General features: G+C 36.5%; 7 protein-coding genes across 7 annotated transcripts; 4 read left to right on the top strand and 3 right to left on the bottom strand. All coding sequences in view use genetic code 12, as the record gives it.

Annotated features, from left to right (window-relative positions):
* Nucleotides 1-486: 486 nt before the first annotated feature.
* On the top strand, nt 487-1,986 carry KGF56_004740 (uncharacterized protein; the record flags this gene model as incomplete). Its single annotated transcript, XM_049326209.1, has 1 exon — nt 487-1,986. The coding sequence occupies one exon, from the start codon at nt 487-489 to the stop codon at nt 1,984-1,986; it is 1,500 nt and encodes a 499-aa protein (XP_049178248.1).
* Nucleotides 1,987-2,246: 260 nt separating this feature from the next.
* On the bottom strand, nt 2,247-2,738 carry IMP2 (endopeptidase catalytic subunit; the record flags this gene model as incomplete). Its single annotated transcript, XM_049326208.1, has 1 exon — nt 2,247-2,738. The coding sequence occupies one exon, from the start codon at nt 2,736-2,738 to the stop codon at nt 2,247-2,249; it is 492 nt and encodes a 163-aa protein (XP_049178247.1).
* A 1,753-nt stretch (nt 2,739-4,491) lies between these two features.
* On the top strand, nt 4,492-4,881 carry KGF56_004738 (uncharacterized protein; the record flags this gene model as incomplete). Its single annotated transcript, XM_049326207.1, has 1 exon — nt 4,492-4,881. The coding sequence occupies one exon, from the start codon at nt 4,492-4,494 to the stop codon at nt 4,879-4,881; it is 390 nt and encodes a 129-aa protein (XP_049178246.1).
* A 2,352-nt stretch (nt 4,882-7,233) lies between these two features.
* On the top strand, nt 7,234-11,325 carry KGF56_004737 (uncharacterized protein; the record flags this gene model as incomplete). Its single annotated transcript, XM_049326206.1, has 1 exon — nt 7,234-11,325. The coding sequence occupies one exon, from the start codon at nt 7,234-7,236 to the stop codon at nt 11,323-11,325; it is 4,092 nt and encodes a 1,363-aa protein (XP_049178245.1).
* A 120-nt stretch (nt 11,326-11,445) lies between these two features.
* On the bottom strand, nt 11,446-12,204 carry PRP45 (mRNA splicing protein; the record flags this gene model as incomplete). Its single annotated transcript, XM_049326205.1, has 1 exon — nt 11,446-12,204. One exon carries the CDS (start codon nt 12,202-12,204, stop codon nt 11,446-11,448), a length of 759 nt encoding a protein of 252 aa, XP_049178244.1.
* Nucleotides 12,205-12,457: 253 nt separating this feature from the next.
* On the top strand, nt 12,458-13,225 carry KGF56_004735 (uncharacterized protein; the record flags this gene model as incomplete). Its single annotated transcript, XM_049326204.1, has 1 exon — nt 12,458-13,225. One exon carries the CDS (start codon nt 12,458-12,460, stop codon nt 13,223-13,225), a length of 768 nt encoding a protein of 255 aa, XP_049178243.1.
* A 594-nt stretch (nt 13,226-13,819) lies between these two features.
* Nucleotides 13,820-14,857, bottom strand: KGF56_004734 (uncharacterized protein; the record flags this gene model as incomplete). Its single annotated transcript, XM_049326203.1, has 1 exon — nt 13,820-14,857. One exon carries the CDS (start codon nt 14,855-14,857, stop codon nt 13,820-13,822), a length of 1,038 nt encoding a protein of 345 aa, XP_049178242.1.
* Nucleotides 14,858-15,062: the final 205 nt, after the last annotated feature.

Genomic DNA, 15,062 nt, shown 5'->3' with positions numbered 1-15,062 from the left:
TTGTTTTTTTTTATTTTTTTTTTTTTTTTTTTTTTTTTGGGGGGGGGGGAGGAGGGATTACAGTCTTGTATCTACTTTATTCAATTTCCATTCGGTAGATTTTTTTTTCCAAAAAGAAGAAAAATTTTTTGTTTTACTATTTTTTCACCAAGCTAGATAATATACAAATCAACTTATCTTTCTCTCTGCCCCTCCTTTGTGTTTAGTTTTGGAGTAGAAAGGAAAAAGAAATAGTATTTGAAAAGTGAAAGAACCTGAAGAGCTTATACCAAAGTCATCGATGTGCTAGCTGTGGGTTTTTTTTCATCACTTCTCTTCGTTACCCCACCTTTTTTTCTTCATCATCAACCATATACCTTCTCCGGGTTATAGAAGCTTGAACTACAAATATACGGGCATTTGTATACTTTTTCTTCTTCTTTTTCTTTTTTTTTTACAAGTGATCTGAATTATATTTGACTTCAACAATTACAATCAATAGTTAAGATGGTCTCGCCAACTTCTTCAACTTCACATACTGACCATGAAAAGAATTTGACTACTTCTGTAGTTGAGCGTATCCCAACTAATGAGGTAGAGAAAAGTACATCAGAGTTAACTGAAGAACACAAACAATATTTGATTGCCAAACATGGAACTTATGAATTGGATCCTATCCCATCAATGAATGATGATGATCCATTGAATTGGTCAAAAGTAACGAAATATACGCAAGTGGGAATGATTTCTTTCCATGCGTTTGTGTCAACTTTTTGTGCTTCTGGTTTAGTTCCAACGCTAGGTGTTTTATCCGCTCAATTTGGTATCACTACTGCTACGGCAAGTTATTTGGTCGGTGTTCAAATTTTATTGATTGGTGTTTTCCCGTTGTTTTGGGTGCCATTTATGCAGAAATACGGAAAGAGACAATTGATGATCGTTTCCGCATTGGGTGCTTGTTTCTTCAACTTGGGAGGTGCTTATAGTAACAGCTATGGTGTGATGATGGCCATGAGAAGTTTACAAGCTGTTTTTATTTCCCCAGGTTTGGCCGTTGGTGGTGCCGTTGTTAATGAATTAACTTTTAGTCATCAAAGAGGTGTTATGAGCGGTGTCTGGTCTATAGCTGTCAACTTGGGTACCATGGCTGGTGCTTTGTTTATGGGTTTTGTTGCTGAGCGTGAGCCTGTTCGTGTTGTTTTCTTTGTCTTTCTTGCTATCAATGCCTTTCAAGTTGTTGCATACCTTTTGTTTGGTAAAGAAACTTTATTCAACTATAATGACTTATCCAGGAACGAAACAAATAGATTCAAACAATTGGTTAGTTTTAAAGCTATTATTCCAGAATTCAAGCTTGACCTAAAAACCATTGTCAACCCATTCACCTATTTTGGTCACTGGAGAATCTTTGCTGCTACTTTGGCTTATGCTGTTTGTTTCGCCTTTGACAATATCGCTACAAATGTTGAAATTCCCGAAGTTATGTATGTTAAATTCGGTATGGGTCCACAAGCTTTAGGTTTGCAGTTCCTTGGTTTGTTGATTGGTACTATTATTGGTGAAGTTGGTGGTTATGCGTCAGATAAATTTCAAGCTTATGGAGCAAGAAACAATAAAGGTAACTCCTTTAGACTTTGGGTTACTTACCCAGGTTTCGCAACTTCTGTTATTGGTATCATTGTTTTCGGTTACCAGATAGATGCAATTGTCGAATATAACATTACCCCATTAGTAGGTTTGGCAATTTGTGCTTTTGGTTTACAGATTATCACTGCACCATTGATTTCCTACTGTATCACTGTCAACCCAGTCATGGCAAGTGATATTATTTTGTTCATTTCCTTCGTTAGACAGATATTAGCTTTTGTTGCCACATTTTTCCTTCCAGTTATGTTTGCTACAATGGGATTCACAATGGCTTACAGTCTCATGGCTATCTTAATGGCTGCTACAGCTTTCGTCCCAGTCCTTATCTTGCACATTGTTGAATCAAGAAAGGGTAGATAAGTAGGAAAAAAAGGATGTGGTCCTGATAGAGTAGTGGAGAGAGAACGAGAAGGAAAGAGAGAGATATATGTATATATATATATACTCAGGAGCTGTATACGTGTTAATAATGGAGGTTATGCAAGCTCATTAAAAATTTAATATTGTAATAGAAATACATGATGTTATGATTAAGAAAAAGAGAAGGAAAAAAAAAAACCTCTAGCTAACTCGCCATACTCTTTGATTCATTTATTAATCTGTTTTCTCTATACAACAATTTATATTGACCTCGTCAAATCCTGGCCCAAACGACTAGGAGGCCATAGCACCATTACTACTTTCCCCACAACTAGCCCTTTACTAATAGGTCCAAACTCGTTCGAATCAACAGAATGGAAACTGTTATCACCTTCGACCCAAAGATGGTTTCGTGGTATTTTCACTTCCAGCTTGGGATATCGTGGAGACCTTGGATGGACATGATCTCCATTTACGCCAATAACTCTTTTTGTTAGTAGTTTTTCTGGATCAAGGGGCGATCTAAACATTATAATATCACCTTTTGCAATAGAGTCGTTTCTCGATTTAATGTCGAATTTCTGTACTAATACTATATCTCTCGTAGTAGACGATGTTCCCGGGTTGAAAGCCGGCGTCATTGACAGTCCTTTAATTTGATATGGCTGGTAACCATGGTTGGTGAAAGTGTAAAGCACCGGAAGCCAGGTTAATGTTAGTAACGTTGTTCTTAGACTTTTATTTAATGGCATATGGATAACAAGTCTTTTTTCTTTTTTTTTTCTCTTAGTTCTCTCCTACTACGAAAATAAAGAAAATGGGGTCCGCAGAGACAAAGCAGGCAATGCAGGCAAAACGGGCGCGGGCTCTTCAAAAGGACAAAGATACCTCAATATGGAGCTTATTATTAATATATTCTTCAACGACTTTCTCAATCAGTTGAAATACTCATTGTTTTTTTTTTTTTTTTTTTTTTTTTTTTTTTTTTTTCTTTTTCTTTTTTTTTTTTTTTTTTTTTTAATTATTAGGCCAAGCCCGTGTTAATGTAGACTTATTTGATTCAGGTCTGTCATTAACCTGTATTGTCTATTTTATCTATATAGAATTTTTTTTAAAACTCCTTCTTTAACTAAAGAATGTAATGACATTATTTTCTATTGTTCTATGAGAAAACACAAACCAATAATAAAGCACTACAAATTGCAACAAGACTGCAAAATTGTAAGACTAGGGCTAGATCCAATTGAGGAAAAGAGCTTCAAAATTAACAAGTTTATGGAACAAATGAGCGTAAAAACCAAATATGCTTACGGGATTGAAGAAGACAAAGAGGGGGAAAGAAGGGGAAGCTGGAAAGGGGAAGAAAAAAAAACCTGGAGTATATGTAAGCGGGTAGAAATTGCAAAAAAAAAAAAAAAGATTCTAATGTAAAAGATGGTTTTGGTAGTTAAGTAGCTATATTAGAGTCATCAGGAGAGTAAAACTTTACTCTCATGGTTTGTAGTTTACGGTTTAATAAAACATCACTCTCATGGTTAGTAGTTTATGATTTGGTAAAACATCTCTCATGATTAGCAGTTTATGGTTTAATAAAACACCACTCACCATGGTTGGTAGTTTATGGTTTTATAAAACATCACTCTCGTGGTTGGTAGTAGTTTACGGTCTAGTATCTTTTGAGTTTTATCGACCCTTATTTAAGATTTCTTGTATTTTTGGAACTGGGGTGATGGTAAACAAATACACAATACTCTTTTATAAATAATGTCTTGTGTGGATTTTTACCTTTGTCCTACTTTCTAATGAATTTTTTAATCCAAACCTTACCTGATGATCAAAATAATTTTCGAATAAGGGTTGAACCGATGTAGTAGATTTCACTAACAAAACAAAAAAAAAAACAAAAAAAACAAAAAAAAAGTAAGTTTTAAATCTTGTTTAAGCTTATTATTGTGGGAGATAATGATAGCGAGAGGTAAGATGAAGGAGTAAGAGAGGTAGAATGATAAAGAGAGAGAGAGTTTGAGAGACAGAGAGCTGTGAATAGAGTGGGCGGTTGATAGATGTATATAAATTTATATTCATTTTCTTGTAGTCGTATTCCTTTAAAAAAAAATAAGTTTCCCTTTTCTTAGAGATAGAAAGAGAGAGAGAGAGAGAATGGACCTGTGGCTAGTCATAATGAACCAGGAACATTGCAACCCTCATAACCTGAAACAGAAATTCATATCGAAATTAAAATCAAGAAAGAATGACTTTTCATCAAATAATAAATCATTGACACCGGTATTATTAAACCAGAGTAAATCCACTTCGAGTTCACCTTTGCTACAAGACTCTTCACATTTTGACCATCAATTACCAACAAAGCCCTTTGCTTCCTTACGAAGGTCACGCTCGTTATCGCTTCCTTTAAGTAAACTGGGTCTCCTGTACCATCAGCAAACCCACTTGAACCATCCGCATCACAATAGCCACTACCATAACAATACTAGCAACAGCCAAATGACACTAAATCAACAAACTAAACCTAGAAGGAACACAGAACCTCGCACGATTTTGCCGGAATTCCAATTTGGCGGTAATCTAACGCCATTATCGGCCGTGTTTTCTCCAGTTGAGGAAACTTTTTGTATATACGAAGAAGCAATAATTCCGCCATTACCTGACATAAATAATTTCAATTGCAAAAACTCGACATCAACACATTCAAAGAATAGTTCAATTAGTTCAACCGATTCAACGGTGACTCTGGATTCTATAAATGAAAAACTTCAAACTATTGAACGAGATCAGTCTCTAACATTTTGCGATGAATTGAGGAACGTTGATGATCTTTTGGCAAATGAGATATTAGACATTATTGACAAAGTTGATATTAAGTGGGATATATGAGAGTAAGATTGCAAGAGTATCTTATATTTTTGATGATTTTTTAATGAAACCCATTCAGTTCTATTAGCTAGGAAACGCTCAGTTTAGGACACCTTTGTTTAGCACAGCTCAGTTGGCTCAGTTAGCTCAGTTTAATTCAACTCACAGATAAACTTTTATTAATAAAACTACAGTCATACACCAATTTACTTGATCCCATGAGTCCATGGGTTCATGGTTTATAAAAGTTGTTGCATTAAATCTACTGCAATTGATTTATTTTATTTTACATTTAACGTTTATTTTCGTACCTTTTTCTTGATCTCCATAGACACATCTTGTGTTTCCCTCCCCTCTCGTTTCCCATCGATACATCCCCTCCCCTCTCGTTTCCCATCTCCACTCTGGATAGAAGAAAAAGAAAAAAAACCCACCATTTTTCAAGTGGAGATGAGAAACCAGTGTTTTGAAATAGATGTAACTTTTTTAATAATCGCAAGTGACCTTTCAAATCACTAGCCAAGAATGAAACAATAATCTTTAAGGGGGAAACAGGGAGTCAAGTAGCTAAGAGGTCAAGGAGTCAAGGAGTCAGAAAAGTTTTTTTAAGCTTTCTTCCTTTTGTTTACAATGTTTGTTATGGAGTTGGAGATAAAAGGTAAAGTTTACTTTTTATATAGAGACCAGAGTGGGGTTGAAATAAAGGAAGAATATATGTAAAAAAGGGTGCATGTAAAGGGATTAATTAATATGTAGATACTATTTAGACTTGTACCTTATGTATATTGATATATAGTCTGATTTTTATGCATTTTATTTTATGGTTTGTTTCACTATCGAGCAAAGCGAGATAGTGGAGTAGCACTGACTATACAGTTGACACTATCGAGCAAAGCGAGATAGTGGAGTAGCACTGACTATACAGTTGACACTATCGAGCAAAGCGAGATAGTGGAGTAGCACTGACTATACAGTTGACACTATCGAGCAAAGCGAGATAGTGGAGTAGCACTGACTATACAGTTAACACTACCGAGCAAAGCGAGATAGTGGAGTAGCACTGACTATACAGTTAATACTACCGAGCAAAGCGAGATAGTGAGGGGAAAGAGGTATTACTCAATGCAATCGCTGCAACTACTAGGGAAGTTACTAGATGCACTGAATGCAATTCTGGATATCAGTCTTTATCCAGTTACTGGAAAAGCTCTCTTTATTTTAAGCTTTTACTTTTTTGGTCTACACTATCGAGCAGAGCGAGATAGTGATAACTGTATAGTCAGTGCTACTCCACTATAGAGCGAAGCGAGATAGTGTTAATTGTATAGTCAGTGCTAGCCCACTCTCGAGCGAAGCGAGATAGCGTCAACTGTATAGTCAGTGCTAGCCCACTCTCGAGCGAAGCGAGATAGCGTCAACTGTATAGTCAGTGCTACTCCACTATCTCGCTTCGCTCGAGAGTGTCAACTGTATAGTCAGTGCTACTCCACTATCTCGCTTTGCTCGATAGTGTCAACAATTCTTTATTTGCAACACCCCCTTTCACCCCTTTTCGACTACACCTATTCTCTACAGGTGGGGAAGAGAAAATCTTTTTTCTTCAACTGCATCTCTTATAGTATATTATTTTTTTCCAAGCGCGATTGGCCCGCTGTTTCCAGAAACGGACCTTCTCATATACAATGCAAAAACTCAACCTTTACAATACTCACCTGAGTCAATAAAAAAACCTACAACACTCTACACTCTAGACTCTTTAGACTCTTTAGACTCTTTAGACTCTTTAGACTCTTTACACTTTTTACAGCACATTATACAACACTTTTTACACCACATTATACAACACTTTTTACAGCATATTTTACAACACTTTTTACAACACTTTTTTACAACACTTTTTACAACACTTTTTTACAACACTTTCTTTTACAACACTTTTTCTTTTTACAACACTTTTTCTTTTCTCTTGTGGTTACCAATATTGATTTCCTTTTCTTTTTCTCCTCTCTTAATATAAAGTGTTGATATACTTTTTTCTTCTATTTAAACACTCAATAATCTCATTAATTCAATCAGGGATACAAGCTGGTGGAGATATACCTCAATTAGATGTACACCCATTTTTGGTGTCTATAAATTGGTACGGATACATTTTCAAGAATCATAATATACTCTTACTCACCAATTAGGCATATTTAAATCACCCACGTCTTTCCCCTTCTTTTCTTCCCTTTGCTATTTTTTTTTTTTTGCAACAAAATTTTTTTTTTTGTTTTTTTTTTTTGTTTTTTTTTTAATCTTTTGATTTTTTTTACAACCATCTTTTTTTATTGTTAACTCAAGTATCGGGGTATATCTAAGCTGGTGGGTGAGATGGTGTTGTACAAGAGAAAACAGGTACCGTTTGTGCCGCCGCCCGAAATCCCAAAAGACCCAAATACCGAGGTCTGGGTTATCCCAAAAACAAAAGAGTGGTTTTTAACCTATGCCGAGTACCTTGCCCGGCTTGATTTTTACAACAAAAGGAAATTTGTCTGTGAAATCACCGGTAATTCGTGCTTGACTTATTTCCAGGCTCTAGAAAGCGAAGAAAACGAAAGAAAAGAAGTCGATAAGAATTTCCCAGAAAACCTACGTGAACATATTCTTCGATATCTACAATTCAATCGAGTTTCAAGATCAGATCAACTAGTAGATAATGTTTATCAAACATTTAAAAATGACTACTTTCCCGGAGAAACGGTTTTTCTAAAAGGACTAGACGGCAAAGATTCTTCATCATCATCATCAACAACAACAACAACAACAACTTCTTCTTCTTCTTCTTCTTCTTCTTCTTCTTCTTCTTCTTCTTCTTCAGGTAAACTGAAGGGAATTATTCGAGAAAAAGTGCAATATGGTCATGATCAACCAACAAAGTATTTGGTGGTGAGATCAAGCGATAAACATCAAGCTATAGTTACCGGCGACGCGATATCTAGAGATCGAAACCAGTTTACAAAATGGCTAATCAAAACATTCATCAAACTCACAATGTCTAGGTCTCATAAAGTAGGAGCGCCATGGGTAGTAAAGACAGTTTATGCTAAACAATATGGAATACCAACAGTATATCCGGAAGATCTCCGACAATACATGGAATCCACTCCAACGGGAGAACAAACTTTTATCCAACAAAAAAAGAGGAAAATTGAATCTCAAGTTGATGCAAAAACCAAATCTAGTAGTGAGGCTAAAAAGAGAAGGATTGTTAAAGAGGAACTGAAAAGAGGAGGAGAAGAAACTGCTAGTGGTGCTGCTAACAATAATGCTACTGCTGCTACTGCTGCTACTACTACTACTGCTACTACTACTGCCACCTCTGCATCTGCATCATCTCCTCTGCATGATACTAATCCAATCATACCATTTCGTAAGAAATTTCCAACTCATTATATTCCAGAGTCGCTACAACGAGAAATTGAAGAAGAAGAAGAACAAAAAAGTAAATCACTGTCAATTGTGTGGTCGCTGTTTCAGCCAACAAAGAAAAGCATAGCTGAGGATTTATTTATAAAGTTTGATATACAGAATCTAAAACCAACAGCTAAAAAATTGTTAGTTTCAAAAGAAATAGTAGAAGACAAGATAGAAAATGAAGAAGAAGAAGAAGAAGAAGAAGAAGAAGAAGAAGGAAAAAAGAAACAAAAAGTGGAAGAAGAAGAAGAAGAGGTGGAAGAGGTGGAAGAAGACGCTAATGATGATAGCGAAGAAGGAAAAACAAAGACAGTATTGGTTCCTGTAATGGCAGTACTGGAAGCACTTCAAGTCTGGGTTTTCATGAATGTATATCATAATGTATTGAATATCGATACATTTACATTTGATGATTTTATTACTGCTTTGAATTTGGATTTGCTGCATTATGGCTCTCATATGGTTGATGAGATTTATTGTGCTCTATTATGTAAAATAGTTTCAAATGAAATACCGTCGCAAAAGGAGTTAAGGGAGGCGGAATCGAATGATGAAATATACGGATTGAATATAAAGGTACCCGTTAGGATAGAGGTGGAAGAGAAAGAGAAAGAGGAAGGAGAGGAAGGAGAGGAAGGAGAGGAAGGAGAGGAAGGAGAGGAAGGAGAAGGAGAAGGAGAAGGAGAAGGAGAGGAGGGAGAAGGAGAAGGAGAAGGAGAAGGAGAAGGAGAAGGACTAAAAGAGGAGGAGGAAAAAGAGGAAGACGACGAGAAGGAGGAGGAAACCAACGAGTGTAAAAAACACAAACAAAAGAATCTTACCAACAAAAATGGGGTGAAAGAAAATGGCAAAAATAAAATCAAAGAGGTTGATGAGGTGGAAGGAATTGACGAGGTTGACGAAGTGGAAGATGATGAAGATTCTGACGAGGTTGAAGAGGTTGAAGAAAATGGAAAGCCAAATTCTAATCAAGAGGATATATCCCACTCTGCGTATGCGGCACTCAATTATAAAGGTATTTCATGGCATGATCGATTGAGAAGGAGAAATTTTAAAGATGGAAACTGGCAATGTATCCTAATTGGTGTACTATCATTAGTGGAAAGTTTACCAAAATATAAAACAATTATTCAAGAGATTTTTAAAGTACTAGCTCCCAAAGGTTCATCCGTGACTCCTGCAGCTATACAAAACAATTTCTATGAAAATTTGGATATCGATTTGAAACTACATGCATTGTGTATATTGACGGATTTGCTTATATCAAGCCCTCTAGTGAGAAACTACATAGAAGAGAGTCTTGAGAATCAAACTTCACTTCGGAGAACTAGATTGGAAAATATAAAAGAGTACAAAACAAATATGGAAATAGTCAAGGATGCTCAAGATTTCATCTCAAAAGAGTTACCACCACTACCATCACCAGTAGCACCAGAATCTGAAGAAATCAAAACCAAAGTATCTTTAGAAGAAACAGAAACAAATGGAACACAACCACCGACGCCGCCTCTGCCGCCGCCGCCACCACCATCATCTCATTCATCACTACCACTACCACCGTCAAGCAAAAATCAGTTGAATTTTCAATCAGTTGAAATGTCTGAAAGAGAATCAGAATATGCTCAAACGCATCCTGAATTTCTAGAAAAATGTAATCTGCGAAAGCAAGCATTACTCAAGATTAATGAAATCAAGGAGAATAAAAAATTGATTGAACAAAAATTGAATGAATTGGATTGTCAAAGAGTAAAACTATTAGGCAAAGATCGTTTATATAATAGGTATTGGTGGTTCGAGAATAATGGATTACCAACATTACATGCTATCGGTTCTAATGGTGACGAAGATGAAGATGATAACGATAACGATAAAAAGGAAGAAGAGATTGAGTCGCAGGATAGTAGCGATGCTGCAGCAGATGATGATATACGCGATGAAACATACCTTATGGGTAGATTATGGGTACAAGGTCCAAGTAACAGCGATATAATTGCTAATTTCAAATGTGAAGTTGAACAAATCAGAAAACTTGTAGAATCAATGACCGATGTGAATGTAAAGACCCTGGAAGAGGAGAAGGGAGAAGGAGAGGAGGAGGCAGAGAAAAAGGGGGAAGAAGAGGAAGAAGAGGAAGAAAAGAACAAAGAAAAAGAAGAATACAAAGAGAAAGAAAAAGAGAAAGAAAAAGAGAAGGAGAAGGAGAAAGATAAGGATGCCACGGGGAAAACCAAAACTAAACAAATGGATTTTTCCACACTTTCATCTACTTTCAGAAAAGCAGCTGAAACCATTGGGTTAAAATTCACTGAAAATAATATACACAAAATTGATGATGATAATGATGATGAGCCGATAGTGGATCATGAAGGTTCATTGTTAGTGCCGTTATCAAAAATATCCCCAATACAACGCAAATTTATTGAAGAGTATAGAGACCCCATATTGGATGGAGATTCATGGAGGTTTTATGATGATCCCGAAGATGTTGCCAAACTATTATCTTGGTTAAATCCATGGGGCAAACGAGAATCTGCTCTACGTAAAGAAATAACTACAGTTAAAGAAGCAATGATATCGAGTATGGAAGCAAGAAAACGAGCTTTGTTTATAAGTATCGCGTCACCAGAAAAACAAGTTATTCTTGATGATATATCCAAATTGAAAACAAGGTTAAAAGAAATTGAACGAGGAATTAAAGAAGAAAAGAATAGGAAAGCGGATACTCCAGATCGCGAAGGTGACGATTCAAGTGATGTTAGTTTAATCAGACGAGTCTCACGAACCAGAAAGAGAAACAAAGTGATGAATACCGTAGGTAGTGTTGTGAAATATGGAAATGTGGATGATATAAATACAATGTTGCGAGAACTTGACGTTAAATTGAAAGAACAAAAGAAAGAAAATCAAATTAATAGAGTTATTGAATGGGTCAACTCTCGTGCTTTAGACTTGTTCAACAAGTCTTTATACGAAGGAGGAGACAAATTGAAGAGAAGCAAAAGAAAATAAGAGAGAAAGGAGAATATAGAAAAGACAATGACAATGACAATGACAATGACAATGACAATCTGTAAATTATGCCTTATTAATGTTGTACGACTCGCTTTTTTAATGTATATATTATATCTTTTAGTAACGTCTTCGTTTACTCCTTGAAGCGATTTCATTTATTCTCTTCTCTCTTTCTCTTTGTTCCAACCTTTCCCGCTCAAATCTTATTTCATTTCTCTTTTGGATATCTTCTCTTGCCTTAACCTCTGCTTGATTTAATGCTTGGCTCAATGCACCGAATTTCTCCAAATTAATCTCATCTTCGTCATAACCTCTTTTTTTCCCCATCATACGTTTTTCTAGTCCAATTGTAAAACCAAGATTATTCTTCCAGTTGGATATTGCTGATGGAATATTCCACTTTTCTTTTTCTTCTTTGGTTAGTTTGTTCAGATTTTGCGATAATGGCTTAAGGATTGGTTCCGGCAAGGTTTCTCTTCTTTCGGGTCGATTCTTTTCAAGCTTTTGTCTTGGAGGTAACATTGGATCCTCGTGCAAAGGTAACCTTGAGTCCTTATTTTTTTGACCTTGTTCAACAACACCAAGTTTAGCATTTAGGAGTTTTTCGAAAACTAGCTTTGTACTTGCGATAACCTCTTCATTAGGCGCAGGCCGAGGAAAGTGATGGATCAAATTAGGAAACTTTTGCTTTAATGGAATCGTCGAGTCGTATGTACCATGCTCTGTTTCTGTCCTTGATGAAACTGTAAGGATTTTATCTTGTGCCAGAGTAGACATAGACATGGCAGTAGAAGCAGAGTTATCGATCGCAACGAGGATTGTTTCGGGAGAAACGTATGCCGCATTACGAGGACGCGGTAGTAATGAACATATCATCCTTTCTGATGTCAAAAGACAAGAGCCTAGTGAAACCTAACTTGACACAAGCGCAAAGCAAAATACACCAACTTGCAATTCCATCGTATTTGTAGATTTGAACTTCCTAAAAGAGACGCAAATGCGGCTTGCACTTCTATGCGGCTTTCTTGTTCTCGAATCAGCTGATAAAGACAAGGTAATTTTATCAATTGGTTGATAGAGATTATACTAGTGAAGAAAGTAAGAGTAGAGTAGATAAAGAGGTTTCGCAATGGCAGGAGTACCACCACCGCTGTTTCAAAGTACGTGGTATAAGCCAGAGGTTCGTCGGTTAACTGCCAAGGATGTTTCCAAAGCGGCAGAGACTTTGTTACAAGCATTTGAGAGAGATGCGTTATCTAATTTCCTAACGGTTCATATTCAAGATTGGCGCGAGCGAAAACTTTGCGAGTTGTATTTATACGAAGCATATATACAGCAACATATTGCCAAGGGGCTTGTTTTTGGTCAGGGGGAAACACCTTCCGGGTTTGAGACTATTAGTATTTGGTCGCATCCCGAGAGTGAAGAGCAAGGCTTGAACTCCTTTAACAATTTAATGGAGGCCGGCTATGGTAAAGTTTGGAATATGTTTGGGCCCGAGGGAAGAAAGAAGGTATTTTATGGTATGTTGCCGTTATTGCACGATTCTTGTGAACGGATTATTAATGGTGATTTGAGATTCAAAGGTAAAGGTGTTTACACATTGGTTTATGTAGGGTCTACTCCTGATGCCAGGGGGAAAGGCAATTTGAGAAAGTTGTTTGATTTTATGTTTGAAAACTACATAGATAAGAACCAAGGAAATTTGACTTATTTGGAAAGTTCTTCGATTAAAAATTTACCCATTTATGAAAAATTCGGTTTTCATCTTGTGGAAGATATATACTTGGGTAACAAATTTGAAGGTGCCGTTGAAGGAAAAGATTACGTTGTAATGAATATAATGGTTAGGGGAATCCATGGACATAATTGGACCAAGGATAAAAGTAAATTATGAGAAAAGAGTTTTCCAATGTAGAGGATGGGGATCCCTTTGCAATAATACATGCATGCTCCTACTTTTTTTTTTTTTAGAGTGAGTTTACTCTAATCAATATTGGTACAATAAACTTGTTCCTCGGTTATCGACAAAGTGTTATTTATTAATGTTACTTTCTCTTGATCATTATGCAATCGTCTTGTAATAGGAAACTAAACATATACCGTTTTGATAACGGTGCTGGGTGGCACGTAAGTGAGATGGATGATAAAACTAACTGCTCGATACTATCGAGCGACACTATCGAGTGACACCATCGAGCAGAGCGAGATAGTGTTGTAACAAGCTACCGAATGTTGCTCCACTATCGAGCGACACTATCGAGCAGAGCAAGATAGTGTTGTAACAAGCTACCGAGTGTGGGTGGCAACTAGTCAGTGCTGCTCCACTATCTCGCTCCGCTCGATAGTGTCGCTCGATAGTTGTTCAAATTGAGTATACTATACCCGTGGAAGCCACATAGCACTCCCTTTTACTAATAAATATCAAAAGTTATATACAAGGTTTGTTTGCTTTTTGCTCTCCTTTTTTTTGAATAGAGTCACCATACCCTTATTCATCCATTGACAATACTGATCTCTGAGAAGGTAAATTCATTTCAGAAAACTCCTCTTTTGTTTTCTGTTTAATCATTGCTTCTTGATGTTTTGTAATTGGCGTCACTATTTGATCTGGAGGCACAAACTTAAACTTGCCGAATCCAAAAGCACGATCAGTCATTTTACTCAATACGTATAGTTGGGATCTAACATACACCAATAACGCTTCAACGTGCCTTATATCTGCGTCTTCTTTGGCATTAAACACGTTTCTCCATAATGCAGCTGCAAGAGTTATGTCATCAGTCATTAACCCTTCATCGTAACTCAAAACCGAACCTAAGAATTGAGTATGGAAATCTTTCAAATACCCTTCAATTATTCTTCCCGATTTTATTCCCAATTCAGTATTCATTCGAGTTTCCAAGTCACTGAATATTCTATCAACTAGTTTCTTTTGATATTCTTTGGCATACTTGCTAGGTAGTGCTCTCATTCGCACCGACAAAATCCAATAATGCAATATTATAATCTGTACTTGTTGCGAAAACGAAATCGGTAACGCCAAAGTTTGATAGTAAAACTTTGCTGTATCGCTCATTGGTTCATTGGGATATACCAAAGCTTGTCTCTTGCATTCTGCAAAGTATATACCACCAGCAACAGGCCCACTTCTTGACTTATCCATATCCACGGAAAACGTAGAAATAACCCATTGTCCAATCTTTTCTTGCCAAGACGATAATTTGGAGTTTGGATCATCTTCCATTTCTGATAAAAAGGGGGCCTTCTTCTTTGGCTGACGCGGCTTCACCTTGTATTTCTGTTCAACCAATGGCAAACTCGAATCTTTGGCCATACTTGTTGGTGACTCAATATCGTCTTGAACACCGTTCCGACTACCATTTTGAAGACCATGACCATGACCATGACCATCTTGTTCTAGCTTAAACTTGCCCAAAACTTGTGCATTTGCCCTAAATTTCACAAACGAAGTCTGCGACAATAATCTTATTGAAGAAATATAAGCTCTAGCCTGGTACCTCAACATTTAACACCTCTGCGTTCCCCTAAAACTACTTACTTTTGATAAAGCCGTTTACCTCAATGATAATTTTTCACTCCTTAGTGTTGAAGAAAAAATTTTGCACGACTTTGAATTTGGCCAAGGTGAAAAAAAAATGAAAGAAATTGACAATTAACGATTGATTAAGGTTGGGACTGGTAAAACCGTGGCTAGTATTTAGCAGGAAGAG

This window comes from Candida oxycetoniae (assembly GCF_023343755.2).
Source record: "Candida oxycetoniae strain CBS 10844 chromosome Unknown scaffold49, whole genome shotgun sequence".
Taxonomy (NCBI): Eukaryota; Fungi; Ascomycota; class Pichiomycetes; order Serinales; family Debaryomycetaceae; genus Lodderomyces; species Lodderomyces oxycetoniae.
The sequence above is the reverse complement of the archived record's forward strand: the minus strand, read 5'-3'. Positions and strand labels throughout refer to the sequence as shown.